A 21218-nucleotide genomic window follows, 5' to 3' on the forward strand; every position below is an offset into this window, starting at 1 on the left:
GCCAGCAAGATCCCCTGTTCAAATCAAGGCTTACGAACGCTACGTAAGTGGAAACGATGGGAGTGACTGTTTCCCTGCGGCAATTTTCCTTTGGCTTTGGGCAAGTTGACTGCAGAGTATTGAGGCTCAAAACTACTTACCCATCTTACGGTGGTGTAGAAGGCATTAGAGATAGTTGTTTACTTCATGATGACGACTTCAACAATTTGCGAGCGGCTACGACTCTGAGTGCCTTCGTTGAGTCGCGGCAGTGTTGTCAATCTGTCATCTTCGTGTCCGAGAAGAGTTTATTGATGAAAATAAAGGTCTAAAATGGCTCCAAGCTCCAAAAAACCACCAATTGTCAGGGCTCTGATGGTCGAACGTCTGATAGATCCTCTTCTCGAAAGTCACGCCCACCTTTAAATTCAATATCTTGTACCCAGAACTTCCACTCCTTACTGACCCAAGTCCCTCTGAACACAACTTTGACGTGATTTACCCGGCTAAGTTTCGATCTCATTTTTTGCTTGAGCACATGATCTATACATCAGCGTCTTTTCTTGACCTTTGGCGTCCAATTTCAATTGACGCATTCTCATTTGTCGGCGGGTTCGCCCTCCGCAGGTGCAAGGCTAGGGCTGCCCCCGGGCAAGTTTATCTACCCCGGATAGGTCGGGTATGCTCGGCCATTGGTGCCGCTGGAGGTCGGGCAACGGGCAACCTGAAATCGATATTGAGTTTACAATTTTATTGATTTCATGATTTGGGTATGTTTTCGGTTTTTTTTTTTTTTTTTTTTTTTTTTTTTGATTTTTCATCGTGAGGAACGATCGCGGATGTCCGACAGTCACGAATCCTCCCGGTTTCCAGACTGGTAAAACCAGTCTGCGGATGGCTCCAATTGATGTCCGTGCAGGGGCAACGGGGCCTCCCGTGATCACGTCGGGCGGTCGGGTTCACTTCATGCGAGTTCGTTGGATCCAAACTGGTAGTGGAGCCTGGCCGTTGTTTGTTCCGCAAGGCTTTCCAAGCTTCCAAGTCGAAGCGGCTGGCACCCTGACCTCATCAACCCCCCCTCCGCCCCGGATGTTTCTCTCTCTACACCTGTTCCCCTCGAGTCCCCAGTCGCATGCTATCGCGCTGCCTGGATCTCCTTCTTATTGTTACGACTGTGCCTAAATGTATCGCTACAGTCACCTGACTGATTGACATTAAACCTTCATGGCGACCGCCGCGCAAAAACGTGTCAACCTGGTGGTTTCACGGATCATCCCGCCCGTGCTCCTCGGTGCGGTCGTCTACGCTACTTACGCCCTTACGAAGACATTATGCAGTGAGTGCCTGGAACCTGGCAAGGATCTGAATTGCTTGGTTGCCTACGTCAAGGACTTGGTTCATTCATCGACGCTGACGAGTCCCGCCGATGTCAACAGTTGACTATCTCATCCACCCGCTACCTTCCTATCATCAACCTCCCCGTGTCGGCGCTGGCGCCGTCATCCTCAGCCTCTACTACCTCCTTTTAATATTCGTGGTTGTGACATACACCCGATTACTCTTTAATGTTCTCGTTAATCCTGGATACCTGCCCCTGGGCGCGGAGCGTGTACAAGCCGACGCGGAATCCGATCACAAGCGCGAGAAGCGTCGGAGCATCTCCCAAGCAAATGGAGCCGCAGAGAAGCCGAAGCGTGTAGGTGCGAATGCATCAGACGTGGATATTGAACAGGGAATTCACCATCAAGCGGGAGGGAAAGCGTTTGAGCTGGATCCCTTGGGCCTGGAGAGCTTCTATACGAAAGATATCTTTGTTTGCCAGGAAGACGGTCGACCGGCATACTGCTCCACATGCTGTCAATTCAAGACCGACCGAGCGCATCACTGTCGAGAGGTGGACCGATGCGTGCGCAAGATGGACCATTTCTGCCCCTGGTAAGTCTAGACCTTCAGGACGTTTTCGACGACTTTGATGTGTGTCGCAACCCTAACATGAGCACAGGGTGGGAGGTGTCGTCTCCGAGACATCGTTCAAATTCTTCATCCAATTTGTCGTGTACACTGCGGTCTTTTGCGTCTTTGTCTTGATCGTCTGCGCATATTTTACTGCGGAAATCCGTCGTGACGTTAGTGACCACTGGAGAAATGCCATGACAGACTTTATTTTACTGACATTGAGAAAGACTGGAGGTGCCAATGCTCACTGGGCCGTCTGTCTTGGATTGTAAGAACTCGGGCGTTGCTGCCTTTTTTCTGTACATCAGAAATGGAATCGCTAATACTGGACATAGGAGCGGCCTTTTCTTCTTCTTTTCCGGGGGAATGTCCCTCAGTTCCGTGCAATTGGCCATGTGGAACCTCACCACCATTGAGAATCTCAACCGCAACTCCGCCGTCTGGACACTCGCCATTCGAGTGCCCGACCACCTATTAGAGCGCCTCTGGTCAGGCGACTCGTCCTGGGCACCGACCTTTCGCACGGTGTCATATCCTCTTCGTCCACCCACCACACCCTCTGAGCGCCACACGTCCGATTCTTCGACTGAGGAGCGTCACGTCTTTGCCATCCTCCACACCCAGCCGGGCGAAAATCCCTTTGATCTTGGCAGCAGCTTGAAGAACATGCAACAGGTCATGGGATATAGCCTGATTGACTGGCTTCTCCCATTGAAACACAGCCCCTGTGCGAATCACTCTAGCCCAGAGAGCGCTTTCGCGCTGGGCCCGGTGGTCACTCGTCTCAAACAGGAAGCTGGGCTGTCCTAAGCCTCGGATGCGGGAAATCAGTAGATCCGCCTCGTGGCCCCCAAATTGTAAATTGACGCCAAGCATATGCGTTGCATTACACATAAGACCTAATTATATGTGCTACCAGAAATAGCACTGCTGTTATTTGTTGTCTCCTTATTCTTTCATTTTTCTTCGCTCGATTTCTCCCTTGTTCTCTGCTCAGAAGACAAGGGCCAATGAAGAAATCCTCTGGTATTCTTTTTCTATTTCTGAAACAACAATCGTGACTTACAGTAACCACTTACGCTCACGCAGCCTTGGCAACGTAGAAAGACAACCGCCAACATCAATGGTTCATCTACTTGTGAACCATTTCTGGAATCATGTAAACCCGACCTGTTCGAGATCACAGGCCACATACCTTGCCACGGATCAATCTTCCAAGCCCAGAGGGATAAGATGACTGCTTGCTCCAGTCTATTCGAAACCTGGAAATTATTCCAGTCCGCCACCCCCAAAGCATGAAATAAGGATTGATCCATCTATTTTTATGGTATACACGGATATCCAGATGAGACCGTCAGCGGTCCAAAACTACCATCTGTTTTGAACGTGTTCAAATAAGTAGGCATACGGAAATGAGTATGTACCTACAATGAGAGCGAGATAATTTGAATTTTTGGAATAGTGAAAGGGGATAGCAAAGCGGACAATCCAAAAATAGAAATATAGGTCTGGCTTGGAGGCATTGAAAATGAAGCAAACAAGTTAGGGGTGTTGGTTTCAAAAGAAAAAATGATGGAGTCGCATATTTATCTTGATCTACCCGCGTACTAGTAGGTTCTGCAGCTCCTGAGTTGTGAACGCAATGGGACGTGAGTTCTCCGAAGTGTCTACTCAATTTGGTAGGTCAAGCTAGCCTTCAGTGTCATAGTGTCAGGGCAGATTGAGTCACGATTTAAGAGGGACGGGAATGTAAATGGATAGGAGATAAAACAGGCGAAGTCTTTTAGGGATGATGGCCACCCATCTTCATATGATGAGTTCTCGAATTGATTTTGAGGAGATTTGGTGCCGATCCGGGGCTTGATAACTGTGAGGTCATGGGCTGAATCTGGACATGTGGTACTCTGCAACTGCAAGCTTCATCAGAGTACATCTGTAAAAGACCCATAGATGGGAGTGTCTTTGCAACTCTGATAGAACTATTTCTATCCCTACATCGAGGTCTTGGCTGAGCAACACCTGTCAGAAACACCGCCTCCTGGGTTGGCAAGTGTGCTTGAACTGTGAGAATTCCCGATAAATGTCAATTCGATACTCTTTGTTCATAGAGGAATATCAGTAGGAGAAACATATATTCATGTCCGAAAAGAGTGTGGGAGTTGTCTGTCTGTGTTGGTAGCTGTCGGTCATCTACATCTATTTTAAATAATTGAGATCGAAGTTGTTCTCAATCTCTTCACCTCAACCATGTCCAATTCTGCTCGAGGAAAGAGGATATTGTAAAATTCACATAGCCGTTCAGAAAGGTCCCCCTCCTTGTTAGTGATTCCTACAGAACAGGACGAGAGCGTTAGAGGAAGCATCAGGCGTAATGTCAAACACCCCTCCCTCATGGACTTGAGCCACTGTGTACAACTGTCGGGGATTTGAAACGGGGAAAGCCAGACTAGAAGCGGAATTTGTTTGATTCTGGAGATATATTTAACATGAGTGAGACTTGCCAGTGAGTTTGAAATTGGTATCATCGTGATTGGTGGCGATGAAACTGAGGGAAGGCGGTCGATGTGCAGGCCAGAAGTGTTCTTGTCAACCCTGTATCTACAGTAGACTGGGCCTCACTCGGGGGACCTTATCTGAAAAGTTCAATGCAGGATTTGGAAATGAAAGTGCCGATCAGTTCCAGATCACGATGCTCAGGCTCCAGGGCCATACATAGAGAGTCCTCATGTGGATCGTCGTACGAGAATTGAAAGGACCACCACTGGTCCCACCACCTGAGTGAAGATCTGGGCGGGACTCAGGATTCAACCAACCCCAATGAATACTGCGGGGATTAGTTGGGATACACCCTGGGACATTGTCTCTTTCTCTCGAGGAAGAACACGATCTTACCAGCACGCAGAGGTAGCATCTGCTTGTGGGTGTCACCGATGAGACACTTGAAAATGGACGAGCTTTCTTACCTGCCCTATCAGGCATCCGGTAGACTAAAACTCTGATTTTTTTTCACCTGGGCGAGCATATCGCGTACGAGGAGAGCCATACAAAATGAATCACGATGTTGTTGCAGTGGGTCTCTGCTTCAGACGGATTGGCCCTCCAGACCACCAAATCATTGACGATAACATTACTATTTGTAAACGGTAGAATTGGAGCACAAAAAAAGCCATCATAAAGACACTGAAGGCCGGAGAGATTGTCACACAGGTATGGAGCTGAAAATCTTCATTTGAAACGGGATTTCCAGTCTGTTGAAATCAGTTGGATATTGCAGAATTGTGGAGCGCTGTCATTTTTCCTTTCTCATTTATGCCGCACATTTGCATCTCCGATATGAGGCTGTGCCCGACTGACACTCGATTCCACAATACACCAGTGCACGCTTTCATTCCGACTCGTAGCACACCCGAACGTAAGTTGAACAAATTGTACTTCCAGGTCAAAATCTTCGACCTCCCCCCTTCCTGTAGAGGGAACCCGTAGACTGGCGAGGTGAATGGCTCAGGGGGCAGGTCCAGCAACCCATCCGTTTAGTGCATGGAGACTGCCCATCTCGATCGATTTGCCCGATTTATGGTGGATGGCGACGATACCAAGATGACCGGCCGAAGGAGCCCAAACTTCGCCACAGCGACGCCCACGAGGCGGGGCTTGAAATGTAATGATGGTAGACGAACGAATGGCCTTTATGAAACCCAGATTCGCTTGCGTGGCCCACATTTTCTGAAATTGTGCTTCTTGCACAATTCAACTACCCACTGTCTCCAGCCCAGGGTCGGATAACTCGCAACAAGACGCGTCGCAATTTGTTCACCACACTTCATGCAGGTTGATTAGGGCCACAAAGAGTCTCGGTGGATCCACTCGCCCACCTGCAGGACGCCATGTGCCCGAGAGCCGCAGCTGACCGCCCAGGCACAAAGGCTGAGACGACGGAGATCATGTGGCAGGAGCAAACCGTCCATTGACGAATTGTAAAATGGTGTCAAGTTGTCGGACAGAAGGCCTCCTTAGCAATTCAGGGCCGAAGGGAGGAATGCCTGAAAGCTCACCCCTCGAACCGTGAGCTCGGTGACAGGAACCGGCATTCCAGAAGCCGTGACAAAAGGGCGGCCCGTGGTTTCAAGTGCGGCTCCAGACGTTCCAGAGAAATCGTATGTCTGGGTCATCAACAGAAAATATCCACCTTTGAGCATGAAAGGGACACACACTCTCGACCGTTCTTGCCTGTCAAATCTCCTGCATACACGTTCAGGTGCATGATCTGGCGGGAATGCACATCATTTCCGTTGGGCAGCTCAGCTTTGCGACCAACGTTAGGCGTCGAGTGCTGGAAAAAAAAAGGAAAGAAAGAGATCGGCAGCCATTGAGAATATCTTACTGGACAGCCACCAGATGAAATGGCTGGACTATTCCCCTCATTGAGATTGCTACAGAATCCAGGAACCGAAACCTCCGCAATAAAGGAGTCTTCGATACGACTGGTGGCCACTTTTCTCATTCGGCTCGGATCGCTGTTGGGAGTCCAAGCCTGACGGGAGGGTCCAATTCGACCCAAGCAGCACAAAGTAGACAGGGGCTTGCTGATCCCAGTCGTAAGTTTGAGCAGTCCTGTTCATTCTTCTAGAGGAGGAGAGGACCACTGCAAAGACCATGATCATCCGTGGCTCCAAAGCTTCGTCCCTGACCTCAAGTGATGTCTCACGTAGATTCCTCGGTGTTGGAAATGATCCAGAGTCCCCACTCGGAAGTCGGAGGTACAATACTCGCCTGGACGATGCTGTGGATGGTCTCCATCAGGTGGCGGCCTAAGTACCTGGTACCTGACTGGGCCTGTAAGAGATGCGAGAGAAAGAGGTACTGTGCCTTCCTCTGGTCGGACTGTGTCTCGGTCACAATCGCGACAACCGTGTGGAGTCCACATGTGCGTCATCCCGCGATGAAATCCACTGCGCCCCAACGGTCTTTCTTTCGCTCGCTCAGGTCTCCTTCGTTACACTTTTTGAACAAGCTTACTTATTCTGGTGCTCTGCTTTCTTTTCCCCTTTCCACCCGTGGTTCCTCGGACTGGCGGACATCACAGGCGGGAGGACCACTGTCGGATCTTCACCTGCTTTGAAATCCCCCTCGAGGTCCTCTGAAAACGCCCACCATTCTTCTGTGATTCTTCTTTCACCTCTCATCCACCCGGGTTGCCGCACCCTGCATTCCTGCCACCGGTCCAGCCAGAAAGATTGGACACAAGGCTGCTGAAACTTAGCAGACAGCCTCATCTGCGGTCGAATCCAGACTACGGTGGGTTTTTTCCCTGTTGCCCTTTCTTTGATCGCTTCGGCCAGCGGCCATCATGGGAATCTTGTCTGACGCTTGCCCTGGAACGAGTTTCAGCGCACGCGCACGTACACATCCACACCTTTTCTCTCCCCCCTCTTTTTTTTTCTTTCTCGCACGACATATAAGCTCCGCTCTCGATCATTCAGCCGACACTCCGACCGCACACTTTGCATCCGGTGAAGCAATTCATCTTTTGTGGCAAATTTTGCGAGTGACACAACCTTGTGCTTGCTTCACCAGCTACAATGGGATTTGCGAGTCATCTTCGTGCTCTGTCGCCAACGAGCGGACGTCATCACCCAGGTGGTGCACGGGCTTCCACCGGTATGGTTCATCTGAACTCGAGTTATGAGGGATATGATGGCGCTCGAAGTCGCCATGACTACGATGACTACCACTACCCCTCGGATGTCGGGTACAGTGGCAGCTATCGACACGAGCCTCGTCACCGGGCAACGATTGATGTTCAGCCCGTGTCGTCACAAAAATTTACCGGAGCGGGACACTCCACCAAGAAGCGGACCGAATATGCCATTCAGCCTCACACTCGACACCGAAGTCACACGGCCTCCGGCACAGATCTCTTATACCACACGCCCGCTCGATTGACTGTCCCGTCATCTTTGTCAAGTTATGTTCGCTCAGGAGACCACGGCACAAGCAGTAACCGCTCTTTGAGCCCTCTTCCGCCTTCGGTGGATTCGCATCGCCATGGAATGTCCGGACTCGCGTCGTCTCGACATGGCAAAGGACATCGCCGGGTGTACAGCACCGACTACGTGAGTGATGCCGGTCAATTCCCTGGACGGAATCATGACAGCCATCACACCGGTACGCGTCACACGGCACACCGAGCGTCTCCCTCCACGAGACGGCACCGGCACGTCGCATCCGGAGGACTGAGGAAATCCTACAACATCGACGACGACAATGCCTACTCTTACACGGGTCCCGGCGAAGAGGCCCGCCGGGATTTGTCGGGTGATTACTCCATCGTCCGCACACATCGTCGGCGGGGCCGCACATCTTTGGACCGACCAGTGAGTGTCAATCTCGACGATGGCCACCATCAATGGCAGACACGCGGCAAAGAGCATCGTGCTCGAGGACCGCCCCCCACCTCTCGAGGACTGGCCAGAATTGACCGTGAGCGCCGTCCGCGGAGCTCCAGCCGAGGGTCTCACGGTGGCCGCGACGACTCAAAAACCAGGCCCTTCCCCGGCCACGAGCGAGCCTTGGTGGCAATGCCACACGAATCCGAAGATGACTACTACAGCGATGTTCACCGACGGCCACGGCGCCATCGGTCCCATCGACAGGCAGAGGGCAATGTGTCACGATCCCATTATGACGGTGGTGATCGGGCTTTGACGCTGGCTGCTGGTGCTCTTGGCACAGCTGCCCTCGGTGGTGGCTATTCCGATGTTTCCGACCGTGAGCAGCGGCGGCATCACAGCAGACACCGGCATCGACGCTCCGAGGTTCCGCGAGATTATGATGATGATTCTCCTCGCACGTCTGCAAGAGACCTCGCAGAGGGTGATGTGTCTCCTTCAGGCCGTCACAGACAACTGTATCTCGAACCCAGAAACGATGATGCGCATCGCAGGCGAAGACATTCGAGGCGGCGCAGCCATCGACGCTCAGACAGTGACCTTGAAATTGACACGGATGATGAAGACCTTTACAAGTACCGGCGGGAGCCCGCTGCGCCACCGCGAACCCGACACAGCAGCACAGATACAAGCAATACTGATGATGCCCCCGCCAGACGTGCTTCGCGGGAGCGATCATCCGACCGCTCCCGTTCACGTCAGGCACGCGAGAAACGGGGTCTCAACGATTCACAAAGCCCGCTGTCTTCAGGTTCCCGAGATGAGCCACCAAAGATGCTCACGGTCGAGCCACCCGTTGTCAAGGAGCCAGAGCCAGCCCCTGTGAAGGGTATTCTCAAGACACCTAAAAAAGCGTTCCCTGAAGAGCCGAATCCGATTCGTGAAGGCGTTGCCCCATTAAAGGATGCAAACAAGAATGGCATTCCGCCCACGGCCCGTTGGACAAAGATTGACCGGCGATTGGTCAACCCTGCGGCGTTGGAGGCCGGCAACGAGCGATTTGAAGAGAGACCAGAATTTGTGATCGTACTTCGGGTCTTGACCAAAGAAGAGATCCAGGTCTATGCAGTCAAGACCCAGGAGATTCGAGGTAAGCTCAAGCTGATCAAAGACCAGCTTCTAGACAAGGCGTATTCCATGCGGCGGATTGACTAACACCACGCTTCCAGATGCTCGCCGCGAAGAGTATGAGCGCGAAAGGCGCCAGCGTCGAGAGGAAGACAGACCCAGCGGCCGCCATGACGAAAGCAGTTCCACCGACGATGAAGATGACAGCTGGGATGAGCCCCGGAGGATCGAAGCAGCACCAGCCCCTGCGGTGACTCCCAGCGCAAATTCGTCTTTGCCCCTGCGCTCGCGACCTGCAAGCCACTCGCCACCGCTACCTGAACGCCCGAGTGCAAGCCAAGTCGACCAACTTTTGTCTGTATAGGCAACGTCACATTCGTCGAGAAAGAATGCGCGTCTGGGTCAATGGTTGGGAACTTCTTGTCAAAGTCCTGCCATGGATCATCCTCAGCCGCAGGGATCGGAGGTTGTTAAGAGTCTCGAGGATGCGGCCAGTTGGAGTCTGGGAGAGTGATGTAGCCCTTTTCCCAAAGGGTGGAGCGACCGGGTATTGAATCCAGATGAAAAGGTTCTCCCCACTGTGACCCCTGTTTTGTGGTTCGAAGCCGCGTCGATGTTTTTTTTTGGGGACTGGCTGGCCATCCATTTTCTTTTGTTTGTAACTCTATACATATACTTGTTTGAGCTTGATGATAGGCTGTATGATATGGAAAAAGATTTATATTTTACTTTGTCGCATACAACAATAGGCCTCTTTCTCTAGCCAGGTAGGATATTTAACGAGCGGGATCAAATCCCATTTGACTCGATCAGTTTCCAGTACTTGCAAGAACTGAGACACATATTTAGCAGATTCCAACGTCTTGTATAGTCTGAGTCGACCCGAAAGGGAGCTCTGGTTCATCATCTTAGATGAGAAGCTATTTGGTGGGAGCACTGTATTGCCTGACTTGAATTCATTTTCATCTGGTCGTCGGATCAAGAAACTACAACTACAAGGTGCTGTCGCCCACTTATCATTTCATGGCATCATCGAACTATGATCTCCAAGTCAGCAATCCCATATACCTAGGGCTCTTTATTCAAGCACCCACTGCCCCTGCCAGTGTTGTGCATATGAACGATATTGTTCCAACAGTCAGCAATAACCGACACAGGCCTACGTCGGATGAAGACCAGCTTTTCGTGATGCCCGAAGTAATCGGAGAGTATCCAACTTTGACTCATGGCTTATATGAATATTATGACCATGCCCCTCATCAGAGTTGGATTTGACGAGATACATTTGATAGATACTATTAGGGCTCTTTAAGACATGAGGAGTCTACTAACCAAGGAACAGTAACAGTAAACCCAGGGGTTAGAATCCCATCGGGCTGTTTGCTAATTCCACCTTGTGTTGACTTTGATTGCATACTTAGGTAGTGAAGACGTGGGAGAGTTCAAACCATATTCAGTCACCTCTTTCCACCCCCTCTCTCCCGGCAGAGCTAGACATGAATCCTCAGTGTTAATTCACAAAAGCACCACCCGCGCAACGGAACTTATGACCAGAATGCTTTAATCCTGCAGCTTTGAAACTTTCCAAGTCGAGATCAATCACTAGGTTTGATTTGGTACGATAAATGTCGTGTCTGTACATGAGCATGATCTCGATAGCTGAATAGAGCCTATAGTCAAGATGAACACTATTGAATGCAATGCACATTTGACTGGGTTCTAGATTGAACTCGATGAGGAGGAGGCACGGGGAACCAGGTCCAAAATGCAAGCTCAGCACAACCATATCCGGCAACATGCGACTCGAGCCGGTGCCTCCCCCCTTTTCCTCCATCACGTACGGCTGAGTAAGTGCCCCCGTCGTCCAAAGTCATCGGTCGAATTGCCTGTTTAGTGAGTGATTCGCCGTCGAACACTTGCATTTCTGGCCTCGCATTACATACACACACCAAATGGACCTAGTTCTCCCTCCCTCTCCCTCTCTCTCTCTCTCTCCCTGATCGGCCCCCGCGTTGCAATGGCTCAAAGCCATCCTTCTCCACTAGAGGATTCATATGGACCTGTCTGCACTCCCTTGTCTAGTTCCTTTTACCTATTTGTAAGGTGGGGTACCTTGTTACATATTTCCATCTAATCATCCGTCAAAGGGTGTGATGATGGCGCTCCGAGTCTCGAATATTATTCTAAACTATATTGCCTTATTACTCAACTAATAGAATTAGGCATGAAAGTAGACAGCCAATAATAATAAATAACTCTACCCGTAGAAGGGCTACTAGGTGTCAGGTTTGTTATTCCAGGTTTAGTATTGGAGACTCTCAGGGAAATCTTGAATTCTGACATAATTTGGCTCTGATTCCATGGGGCTAGGTCACATTCAAGTCTGGCTGGCGTCAGCTTCTGCCTCGATACTATCTACCTCGCTTTGTGACTCTATGCGCACGTACTCTTCAGGTTAGCTTTTCCGAGCTTACGCTACGATTGAATTCATTGTACACTGTGCTCAAAGCGCAGTGGACATACAGTGTCTCTTCCTGTCACTTCGAGACTATTAGATTAGATGATATAATGACTGGACAAGTTCCTTCCAGATGGTGGTCATCGTATTGAGTTCAAGTGAAAACGAAAAAGAAGAAAACCAAAAACAAAAACTACACACATCGTCCAAATGGCGCTTTTATTTACCATTTTGGCAAAAGGCCCGCTTGTCAACTCGTTCATTTGCCTTTCCCCCCCCTTTCTCACGTTGACTAGGTGGAAAGCTAGTCGGGGGGTATGTCGGGTTTATGGGAGGAAGACTGGTCTGGCATGTAAGGCTGGATGATGAATATAGCTCAATCTTGATGTTGGATTCCCCTTTCTTGAACGATCTGTATCGGTCTTATATTTGAAGTTTGTTAGGGTCTGTCATTGAGCTTGGGGGTACATTGGGTGGTGCGAAGGAATATATGCATCTGTGAGTTCCATCATCAGCTTGTCCCAGAGGAGAGTAAGTTGGTACCGTGTCTCTCTCTCTCTCTCGCCTCGTCGACCAGAACACCGAATCCAGCTCGGGCCGTTCAACCACATTCAAAAATCCAAGGATCAAGATCGACATGAACACACATACTCAGGGGACCAAGTAGATGAACATCTTCATTTCGCAATGCTCCCGAGTCTAAATCCTGCAGTCAAGCACAGCGGAGAATTGACCCAATCAACTTGGTCCCTGCAGCGGTCAAACCCACGGTCCACGATGGGACGGAACATGAAGATGATGGCCTCGAAAATGAGAAGCCAAGCCTCCCTTCCTCACAGACAACACAGTTAAGGGTTTCCAATCAAGTTGTATAGAATGTACTTGCAGAATCTTAGTAGAGGCTTTACAAGAGAGTGAGATCATCTCCTTTTCATTTTTTTTTTAAAGAAACAAACAAATTTGCGGGAGTCCGCGTCTTGGGAGTCAACCTGGTGGATGAAAAATGAACATGGCGGCGGTGGACTCGTATAGAGAGAGGTTTGATAAGAATAGTGAGGGTGCCGGTTGGGAATTGCGATTGCATTTCGTCACTTCTGGGTGATGAGGTCTATTAAGTTCAAGCGTATGGTCTTTGAGTTCATGCGGTTTCCTGGATATGTAAGTCAACAAAGGCAAGGCGATCTACCTAGTAGCTACATGCTCGAGCTGAGTTCCACGAGCGCCCAAGCAAATGACAAAGACACTCCGTGTGAATTTGAAGCCCAACTGTAGTACGTCCAGAATCTCAATTCTTTTGTCAAACTCTCCTCCCTCAGTCCCTACCATACAGCGATCAACAATGGCCAACTGCAGCTACGAGGGAAAGAAAACGAAAATTCAAATAGACAAAGATGAAAACCCCCCGTCCTTCACCCTCCCCAAAATAGACTAAAAAAACACATCATAAAACCCTCGATCCAATTCCTACCGCGCAAAACCTCTCCCAACTCTGAAACGAGCATCTTTCCAGCCACGCGATACCCTCGATACCCGTGACCGAACACTTACATGTTTGATCGGATGCACAGACGCAGACGCAGACGCAGATACAGGCACATCGACCTCTACCGCGTTGCCAACATGATGTCTCACAAAATCCACGATGCAAAGAGACCTCGTGGGGCGAGCCCACTCTGTGTTTTCCTTTCATCCAGTTCGCATGTGGCAAGTATCGGTGTGAGAACTCTCCGCCCCCCCCCCCCCCCCCCCCCCTCCCCTCCTTTCCCATGCGAGCCGCATCAGAACTGAGTCTGGATTTGCGGTCAGAGAGGTGAGATTCCGCGATGGGTGGTGTAGACTGCAGTGGACGACGTCAATCGAGGGCCTATTTTTGGTGGTTGGAGGGGGCTGGGTGAGATTTTTTGCGTGGTTGTTTTTTGTGGTAGGACAAGGTACTAATTTTGTATTCGCTTGTGCATGAGCACGAGCACGAGCACGAACAAGAGTGATGGTAGTCGAATCTTCCAAGGGTCGAGGGATCACGGTGAGTGCTTGGTGTTTAGTGTTCATCTAGTGTCTAGTATCTAATTCTCTTCCAGGTTTCTGTCGCCTGAACCACTTGAAACTGACAAACCAATCCCAAGACAGTCGCTCGTTGATAGTTGATTCTACTTGCCTCGGAGTTCCAGCTATCTCGTATATTTCTCGATACCGGATACTGGGGCACTATACTACGTAGATAGCACATCCTATACAGATTGCCGACCACCAACTCCTAGCTAATAACCCCCCTCCGGAAAGCAGAGGACGAGCCCAGACCGGCCATGGCACGGTCGCTCCCAAGAGGGATCGACTCAGGGTTCTTGACGGGCACGCCCAGCATCGGAGCAGGGACTGTCCGCCCATCACCGCCCCCACTGCCCCGAAATGGAGACGTGGAAAGGCGGAGGAAATGCGATGCAATACGATACAGTTAGAGTGAATGACAGTATCCAGCAGTCAGCCATAGTAATACTAGTCATACTAGTAATCACCCTCTGAGGATAGGTCGAGGTATCCATCTCCATCATAGATGAAGACCATCAGAGCCACCCCCCCGAGCCGAGAATGCTCTGGACAGAGACGACCCCGTCTGTGTTATTTTTTTATTTTTGTTTTTTTTTCCCACTTTCCCTTATTAGCGCCGAACGAGAGATCTTAGTGTCGGAGTGGCCGATTCGTGCGGATTCCGGATTGGAATTGGGACTGCCGGGTGGAAAAGAGTCCGGCCGCCCGTCCTTCATTTCATATTTTTTTTTTCTCTACTCTTTTGTTTCGAGAGGGAGGGGGGGCCAGTACGTAGCCTTGATTACGCGAGATCTGCCTTCGATGTGACCCGGAAGATGGACACCCCCCCGTGGGACAGAGGAGGAGGACTTGAGAGCGACCGATTGAACGAGAGGGCGGAGTGGAGCTGGTCCCTTTGTCAGTTTTTGTCTCCACTGACTGGTCTGCTTTTCCGTCGCGGTCCATCTCCATGATGACGAGAGCTGAGTTGAGTTTAGGGAGTGGAATTGAGGAGTGGAAGCGAACGATGGCTTCGGACGGCCTTTTTTTGCGACGCGCGGAGGATTTGAGACCCGTTCGACTCACGAGAGTTTGGGACTGCCCGACTGGACCAAAGTCACGGGTGTATAGGGAAAAGTTAGTACCTCAGGAGAACACGAGCGGTACAAGTAGTCTGTGCTATTGTTTTGACGAAGAACCATCGGACCTGGGGATTTACTACTGATTCAGGAAGAGTCACGGTTCGGGTAGCGGTACTTGATCATCATATCACGGTCCAGTTTAGACGGTTTAGTGTTCACCACCCAATAGACACTGGCTAAGAGAATGTCTATTAGACAGTCTCCAGTCTTAACGACTCTCCTTCGCGGAGCCACGAAAAAAGTGGAAATTCTTCCCATGTCGCGGCGTCCACCGCGGAGCTCGGCGAACGGCCCCACCATCCGGTCCCGAGGGATGAAGGATGGATCGAAATGGATTCAAGGATGGAGATCAGGATGAATCGTGGTCATGCAAATGGATCATGACTGCGGGAGCCACGGGGGAGGGGCGCCAGTCCTGAAAGAGCATCTGCCGCAGTCCTCCACTTTCTTCCTCGAGGAATACAAGCAAATCCCGTCGTGCGCTTGCGTTGCCGGTGGATATACTCTGGACAAGAGCCCTCGACGAGCCTTGGCGGGATGCATCACCCTCGTGAGACTCGACCGACAGTATTTGAACGAGAATGGTTCAAGATGATGAATTAAGCGCAAAAGGATGGGAACTGCGGATGAGGCGATGCGGGCTGACTGGGAAGTACGGTCGTGCCTGCACAGTCTTGATTGGGGGGTTCGGTTACGATGTACATGTGTACGCCGTGCTGAGGTACAGCACGAGAGATTGGCGTTCATCTCGTCTGCGGCTACGGTAAGCTCATATCCTGTGCAGACGCTCGGGCGCTTCAAACCAAGCAAGGAGGTTGAAGTCTCGTGCTGGAATTTCCACATGTCAATCGGTCTGGCCTGGAAGGGCGCAGCCTTGGGCATATGTAAAGTGATGGGCGTGGGTGTGTGTGTTTAACAAACTATCCAAAACTTACGCCGGTAAGAAAATCTGGAAGACAGACCGCCATGGGGAGGGGGGGAAGGGTTCACAGGCAGATCTGAGTACGTCAATACGGACTATACCAGTTAAGCCCAGCACCCTATGCCAGTCATGATCATAATTCGTACCTCGCCGCTTGCCGAGTACAGCAACAACGCGCTTCACCTCGACGATTCAATTCCATGGAGACCGATCTCAAGTGGGATTTTTCCCTCGCACTTGACCGTTTAGGTCAGCCAGTCTCGCTCTCCACGATAACCAAAAGATGCACGTGTATCCCATCGGGAGGCAACTGGACCAACGATACTAGTCCTGGGACCCTCAGAGTGGAGAGTATCAGTAAGCAACGTGAGTGCTGACGGCGGAGTCGATGTTGGCATTTCCGGTCCATCGAGCGATGTCACTTTGGATTTCCGAGCGATCCCCTGGGACATTTCCGGCCCGGAGATGCTACACACTAAACTATCAACCAGGACTGAAGTAGTGTAGCGCGTGGGCGTAAGCGACCAACGGACGGCCAGTAGTGTATCACTATTTGGGCTACTCTCACTAACTTGGTACTGGTAGTCTACTGTACCTACTACTAGCCCGTGAATCTATGATCTGATTGAGGTTGAAACCAGCAGTTGGACGCCCTTCGCCCCCCCCTACTCTCCTCTCTAATCGTTATTGCTCCGCGGTGTGAGTAGATTAGCATAGTAGCAGACTAGCTCTCACTTGCCAAAGAAAACGACCGTCGTGATGGTCAGCGCGTCCGTTTGGACTCATGTGCACACGGCCTCTTCGCATCCCAGCACTTTGAACATGATACAATAGTCTAATGGTCAAACTCAAGCTTCCCTCCCCACCAGATTAGATCAGGCTATTGGAAAAACCGTTGATACCTTGAACCCCTGGGGCAGATCCTCCGAGGTGACTAGACAGGGGGGAGGGATACGATGCTTCCCGTATGCGATCAAGTCAGACCAGGGCCAGGGGGGGGGGGGGGTTGACAACTTTATTTTTATTTTTTTTTGACACACACATCTCATCCCATCCGATGCTGATAATCATACTGGTCGAAATGATGGTTTGTACCTTGGGGCGGCCAGCCCTGGAAGCGGCTCGGTAGTTGTTATCCAACGATTCGGAAGAGCCGCGATACGACCACCCTTTTGGACAAAAAGACATTATCACCAGTCAAAAACGCGCCTAATTGATCGAAAATTTTGAATCATTTCTCCTCTCATTTTCCTTTTTTCTTGATTGTCAAATCTCGGCGAAACTTTCTCCATCACCTTTCTTTCTCTCGAACCGAGGATGGCGCTCGCTACCTGATCCGTTGAAATGAGGTGGAGACACTTCCGGATGAACCTGGACTGTCTTATTGGGGGGGGGGGGGGGGGGGGATGTTTCTTTTGTTTCACAAAAACCCCTCCAAAAAAGTAAAACAAAAAAAGAATACCCTCGTCCCACATCATCCCATTGTTCAAAGGGCTTCAAAGCACTGTACCCAAACTCGGAGCATGGAGTATACTAGTGTTCACGAAGGACCCCCAGCCCAGATTGACCTGTAAGCACGCGCGTGATGAACAGCGTTCCTGGGATGGCCTTCTGGCCAGGACTCAACTTCCTTGCCTTGCCTTCCTTGGACATGTGGCAGATGGTAAGCATGGGCTGGGGCGATTTCAAATAAGGTATTCCCTCTTTTGTATCTTTGATCGATTGAAAGAGCCATGCGCAATGCGAGGGATAGAGATCACGTGTGCCATGTGCGAAATGTATGTCGGGCAATTTCCTGACCCATACAATGCGCAGGTAACACGAGAACCAGTCCTTTGCGTTGTGTCTCTTCTACTCTACCTAAGTATTAAAAGGTAATTCATGGGTGTCGTCGTCGAATCTTCACATCAGTCAAAGAGAAATTACATTAGACGTGAGGGCTTAATACCTGGCTAGGTAGGTCTGTCAGCTAGATTCTAGTGGTATCTTCATATCTGCGCCTCGAATCAAATCTACAAACTATATAGCTCCGACTTGTAACGAGATACCCGGCACCGTGGTCACTCATCGCCATGACTTCCACTCGAGTTAGAGCCTCCAGGATTCCCCTCGCAGAGCCGCGTCGAGGCTGCCCCGTCACGGAGAGGGAGTATTTTCCAGGGCCGGACATGAAGCCCACGACTCAATCCCGGATCAGATCAATACCTCCGGCAGGTGCGTTCCCCCATTTCCAGCTTACCTCGTTCACACTCCGAAAAAAAAAGAAAAAATCAATATACCCAACCCAGTCCGATCCTGCGAGGAAAGAGAGGACATCAAAAGAAAAAGCCCAAAAAAAGGTCACTATGATGGCAAATGCCGTTTCCGTTCTGGCGCCGATAGATTGGTGTCACGGTCAGCAAGCTAGGGTAAAGAGAGAGAGAGAGAGAGAAAAAAAAGAGGGCGCAGTGGTATCACAATCCAGGCTTCCAATTGGTTGAAAGGCTCTCTTCCCAAACATATGGCGGCATAGCTAAGCTTAGCTTTAAATCAAGTTGGGTGCACACAGCAGGGGAGGGAGAGGCAGGGCCTGACGGGGGACTCGTCTCGCTCTTTGATTCTGTAAAAGATCCATATGGATTTATTGGAGGCTCCGCACGCGTTTCATTTCCGTGCACATTACAGATGAGTACTGTGTGGTCTGGTCGACAAAGAATGAATCTGTGCTTCAGCTTACGAATTGAAAATAAAAAAGAAATAAATAACAATTGAAAACTCAATATCCAACGTCAAAAACCAAAAACAAAAAGAGAGGACGGGTGAATAAAGAACAGAGAATCGAAAAAGAAAGAGTTTTTTTTTTTTTAAAAAAAAAAAAGGAAAATCCAACGATCCTGAGCCTGGTGGCTTCCAGCCCAGCCCTTTCAGTCGTTTCTCAGTCAAATCGAGAGTCTACAGTACCACGACACGAGGAACGAGGAACGAGGAGCGAGGAGAGAATTTCATCCGGCCACGCACCCCAGCACAGACCATCGTCCTCCACAACTTCTTCGGCTTGACCCTTCCTACGATGGGAGTCCACCCTACAGCTCCAGGTTCAGGTCCAGGTCCGGGTCCGGGTCCAGCCTACAGGTACATGACGTCTTCCGATCGACACAATTCGGAGGCTGCTCCGTAGTTAGCGTGTTTGGAACGCGCCGCCCCCATCTGGATCCGGGCAATCTTCTTCAAGCAGCCCGAGGCCCCGATCGCCATTGCGAAGGGGTCAGAGGGTCAGAGGTAAAAGAGAGAGAGAGAGAGAGAGAGAGAGAGAGAGAGAGAGAGAGAAGAGGGACTGAAAAAATCCATGCCTTTTGTCCGAGCCTTGTTGTATAACCTATCGTGCAGGGACAGCGGATCCTCTTTTTTTCTTTTTTCTTGCCTTTTGTTTTTTTTTTTCAATCGAGTTATACGTCGCGTTTGCGGAAAATTAAGTTTGCCTCTTTTCAACTCTGATGTCGTCTGGACTCTCTTGAGGCGTCTCCAATCTCCAGTCTCCAGTCTCCAGCTTGGACGATAACGGAGTCTCGGAGTCTCGGAGTTTCGGAATTTTTAGTTGTGGAGAAAAAAATAAGGGAACAAAATGATTGAACAGAAGGATAAAGCATATTACTATGACTATTTCTGAAAGTGTTCATTCAGACGACCAAGTAAGAAAGGAAAAGAAAGTGGGAAAAAAAAGAAAAGAAAAGGAGGTACACCACAGATGACGTTCAGGAAAGAGCTATCATCAACATGACAGCATGTGCTCTCTGAATACGTGACTAAATTGCACAGTCTCTGATGATGGATGCAGCAGATTCGACCGCAATCGACCTTGGCGGGGGATGCAAAAGACAGACGAGGATGAGAGCCCACTCTCACTGAGCAATGGCCGCACTCGACGGCAGATGGATTTCCAAGCATCTCCCTGGACAAACTTAGGGCATGCGCAAATGGTCCATCTTGGATTGCAGGATTGATAGCCGATCTACGGCGGTAGTGGCTCCCTTGGCTAAAGTCAAGCAAAGGGGAAGTGCAGGCGTGACCGAGTCGTGACTTAGCTTAGGGTACGGGGGGGCCTTCGGCGATCATCCAGAGAAGGGTGTGGATGCGTCGGGGGCCGGGGGCCGTTGTTTAGTCTGGTCGCTTCATCGTCGGAGCTAGTATTGATTTGGTCGACAGGCGTCCAACGAGCATCAAATATGGTTAGAGAGAGAATGTGTGTGTGTGCGCGAGAGCCAAGTGGGGGTTCGAAAAGTTCTCTCTTTTTGAAGAGCCTATGCCATCTTTAGTGCGCCAACAAGTACTGTACCTCAGGTATCCATTTGATCTTGATTACATCAGTACCGTACCTGAGTGCTCGGGTGACGCATCCAGACGGGTCTGGCGTCTCGAGATTTGCCCTATCTCAGAGACCCATGCCATACTGAATGAATTGGTTTCTCTCTTGAAGATCGGTAATCCTTCTACTCCATACTTTGTAGGCACACGAATTCTGTAGTGATTTTTTAGGAGGTAGATGGTAGCCTTGAGCTTACGCATTCCCCTCGTTATTAGGTAAATTGTCTCCCAACCGCTTTTATTTTGTCGATTAAGTGTTCACAACTGGAAACGTACCTATCATTGTACAGTATCGCGGTTTCTGCGCTCGAAATGACAGGACTTGTCTGACCTACGGAATCAGGTGAAAAAGATTGACAGTGTATGCTTCTAGCCTAGCACCCGGGGTCAATTTTTCATTGAGTAATCCACGCCTACGGACGTAGCTATCCAAGGCCTTGCACCTGTTGATAACGCACGTGTCTGAATTCTTCTTGAGTACCTCCTCACCGGGGCTAGTTGCCCCATCATTCGTGCCGAGGATGGCGAGGTCAATTTGGTAGAATCACCTTCGAAAGTATGTGATGTCCCGTAAGCCGGTTATTATAATGTCCGTAGCACATCATTATATTGTCCGTCGCATGCGTCTGGAAACCGCACACTGGAGACCATCCATTCTCAAGCCCAACACGAGGACACATTTAACTCGATACAGAAATTTTATCTAGATTATCCAAAACGTGACGATAGCAGTGTCACTATTCTCACATTTCACAGTCCAAGAACAGTGGTACACTACGTATTCTGTACCCTGAATAAATGTATACATATCTACAGCATGCAGATCGTCCATCAGTTCCGCCAATCTCGGAGGATAATTGGGGCGATTCTCCATCAGG

The 21218-nt window shown here is 50.1% G+C and overlaps 5 protein-coding genes across 5 annotated transcripts; 2 read left to right on the forward strand and 3 right to left on the reverse strand.

Annotated features, from left to right (window-relative positions):
* Nucleotides 1–1203: 1203 nt before the first annotated feature.
* Nucleotides 1204–2745, forward strand: POX_a00205 (Palmitoyltransferase pfa5; the record flags this gene model as incomplete). The annotated part of the gene is made up of 4 exons (XM_050109152.1): nt 1204–1315; nt 1416–1914; nt 1982–2203; nt 2271–2745. The coding sequence occupies 4 exons, from the start codon at nt 1204–1206 to the stop codon at nt 2743–2745; spliced, it is 1308 nt and encodes a 435-aa protein (XP_049972920.1).
* Nucleotides 2746–6365: 3620 nt separating this feature from the next.
* POX_a00206 (uncharacterized protein) lies at nt 6366–6590 on the reverse strand (the record flags this gene model as incomplete). Its single annotated transcript, XM_050109153.1, has 1 exon — nt 6366–6590. One exon carries the CDS (start codon nt 6588–6590, stop codon nt 6366–6368), a length of 225 nt encoding a protein of 74 aa, XP_049972921.1.
* Nucleotides 6591–6947: 357 nt separating this feature from the next.
* On the reverse strand, nt 6948–7208 carry POX_a00207 (uncharacterized protein; the record flags this gene model as incomplete). Its single annotated transcript, XM_050109154.1, has 1 exon — nt 6948–7208. One exon carries the CDS (start codon nt 7206–7208, stop codon nt 6948–6950), a length of 261 nt encoding a protein of 86 aa, XP_049972922.1.
* Nucleotides 7209–7514: 306 nt separating this feature from the next.
* Nucleotides 7515–9816, forward strand: POX_a00208 (uncharacterized protein; the record flags this gene model as incomplete). Its single annotated transcript, XM_050109155.1, has 2 exons — nt 7515–9474; nt 9554–9816. The coding sequence occupies 2 exons, from the start codon at nt 7515–7517 to the stop codon at nt 9814–9816; spliced, it is 2223 nt and encodes a 740-aa protein (XP_049972923.1).
* Nucleotides 9817–18913: 9097 nt separating this feature from the next.
* Nucleotides 18914–19233, reverse strand: POX_a00209 (uncharacterized protein; the record flags this gene model as incomplete). The annotated part of the gene is made up of 2 exons (XM_050109156.1): nt 18914–19061; nt 19109–19233. The coding sequence occupies 2 exons, from the start codon at nt 19231–19233 to the stop codon at nt 18914–18916; spliced, it is 273 nt and encodes a 90-aa protein (XP_049972924.1).
* Nucleotides 19234–21218: the final 1985 nt, after the last annotated feature.

The sequence above is a fragment of the Penicillium oxalicum genome, chromosome I, assembly GCF_001723175.1.
Source record: "Penicillium oxalicum strain HP7-1 chromosome I, whole genome shotgun sequence".
Taxonomy (NCBI): Eukaryota; Fungi; Ascomycota; class Eurotiomycetes; order Eurotiales; family Aspergillaceae; genus Penicillium; species Penicillium oxalicum.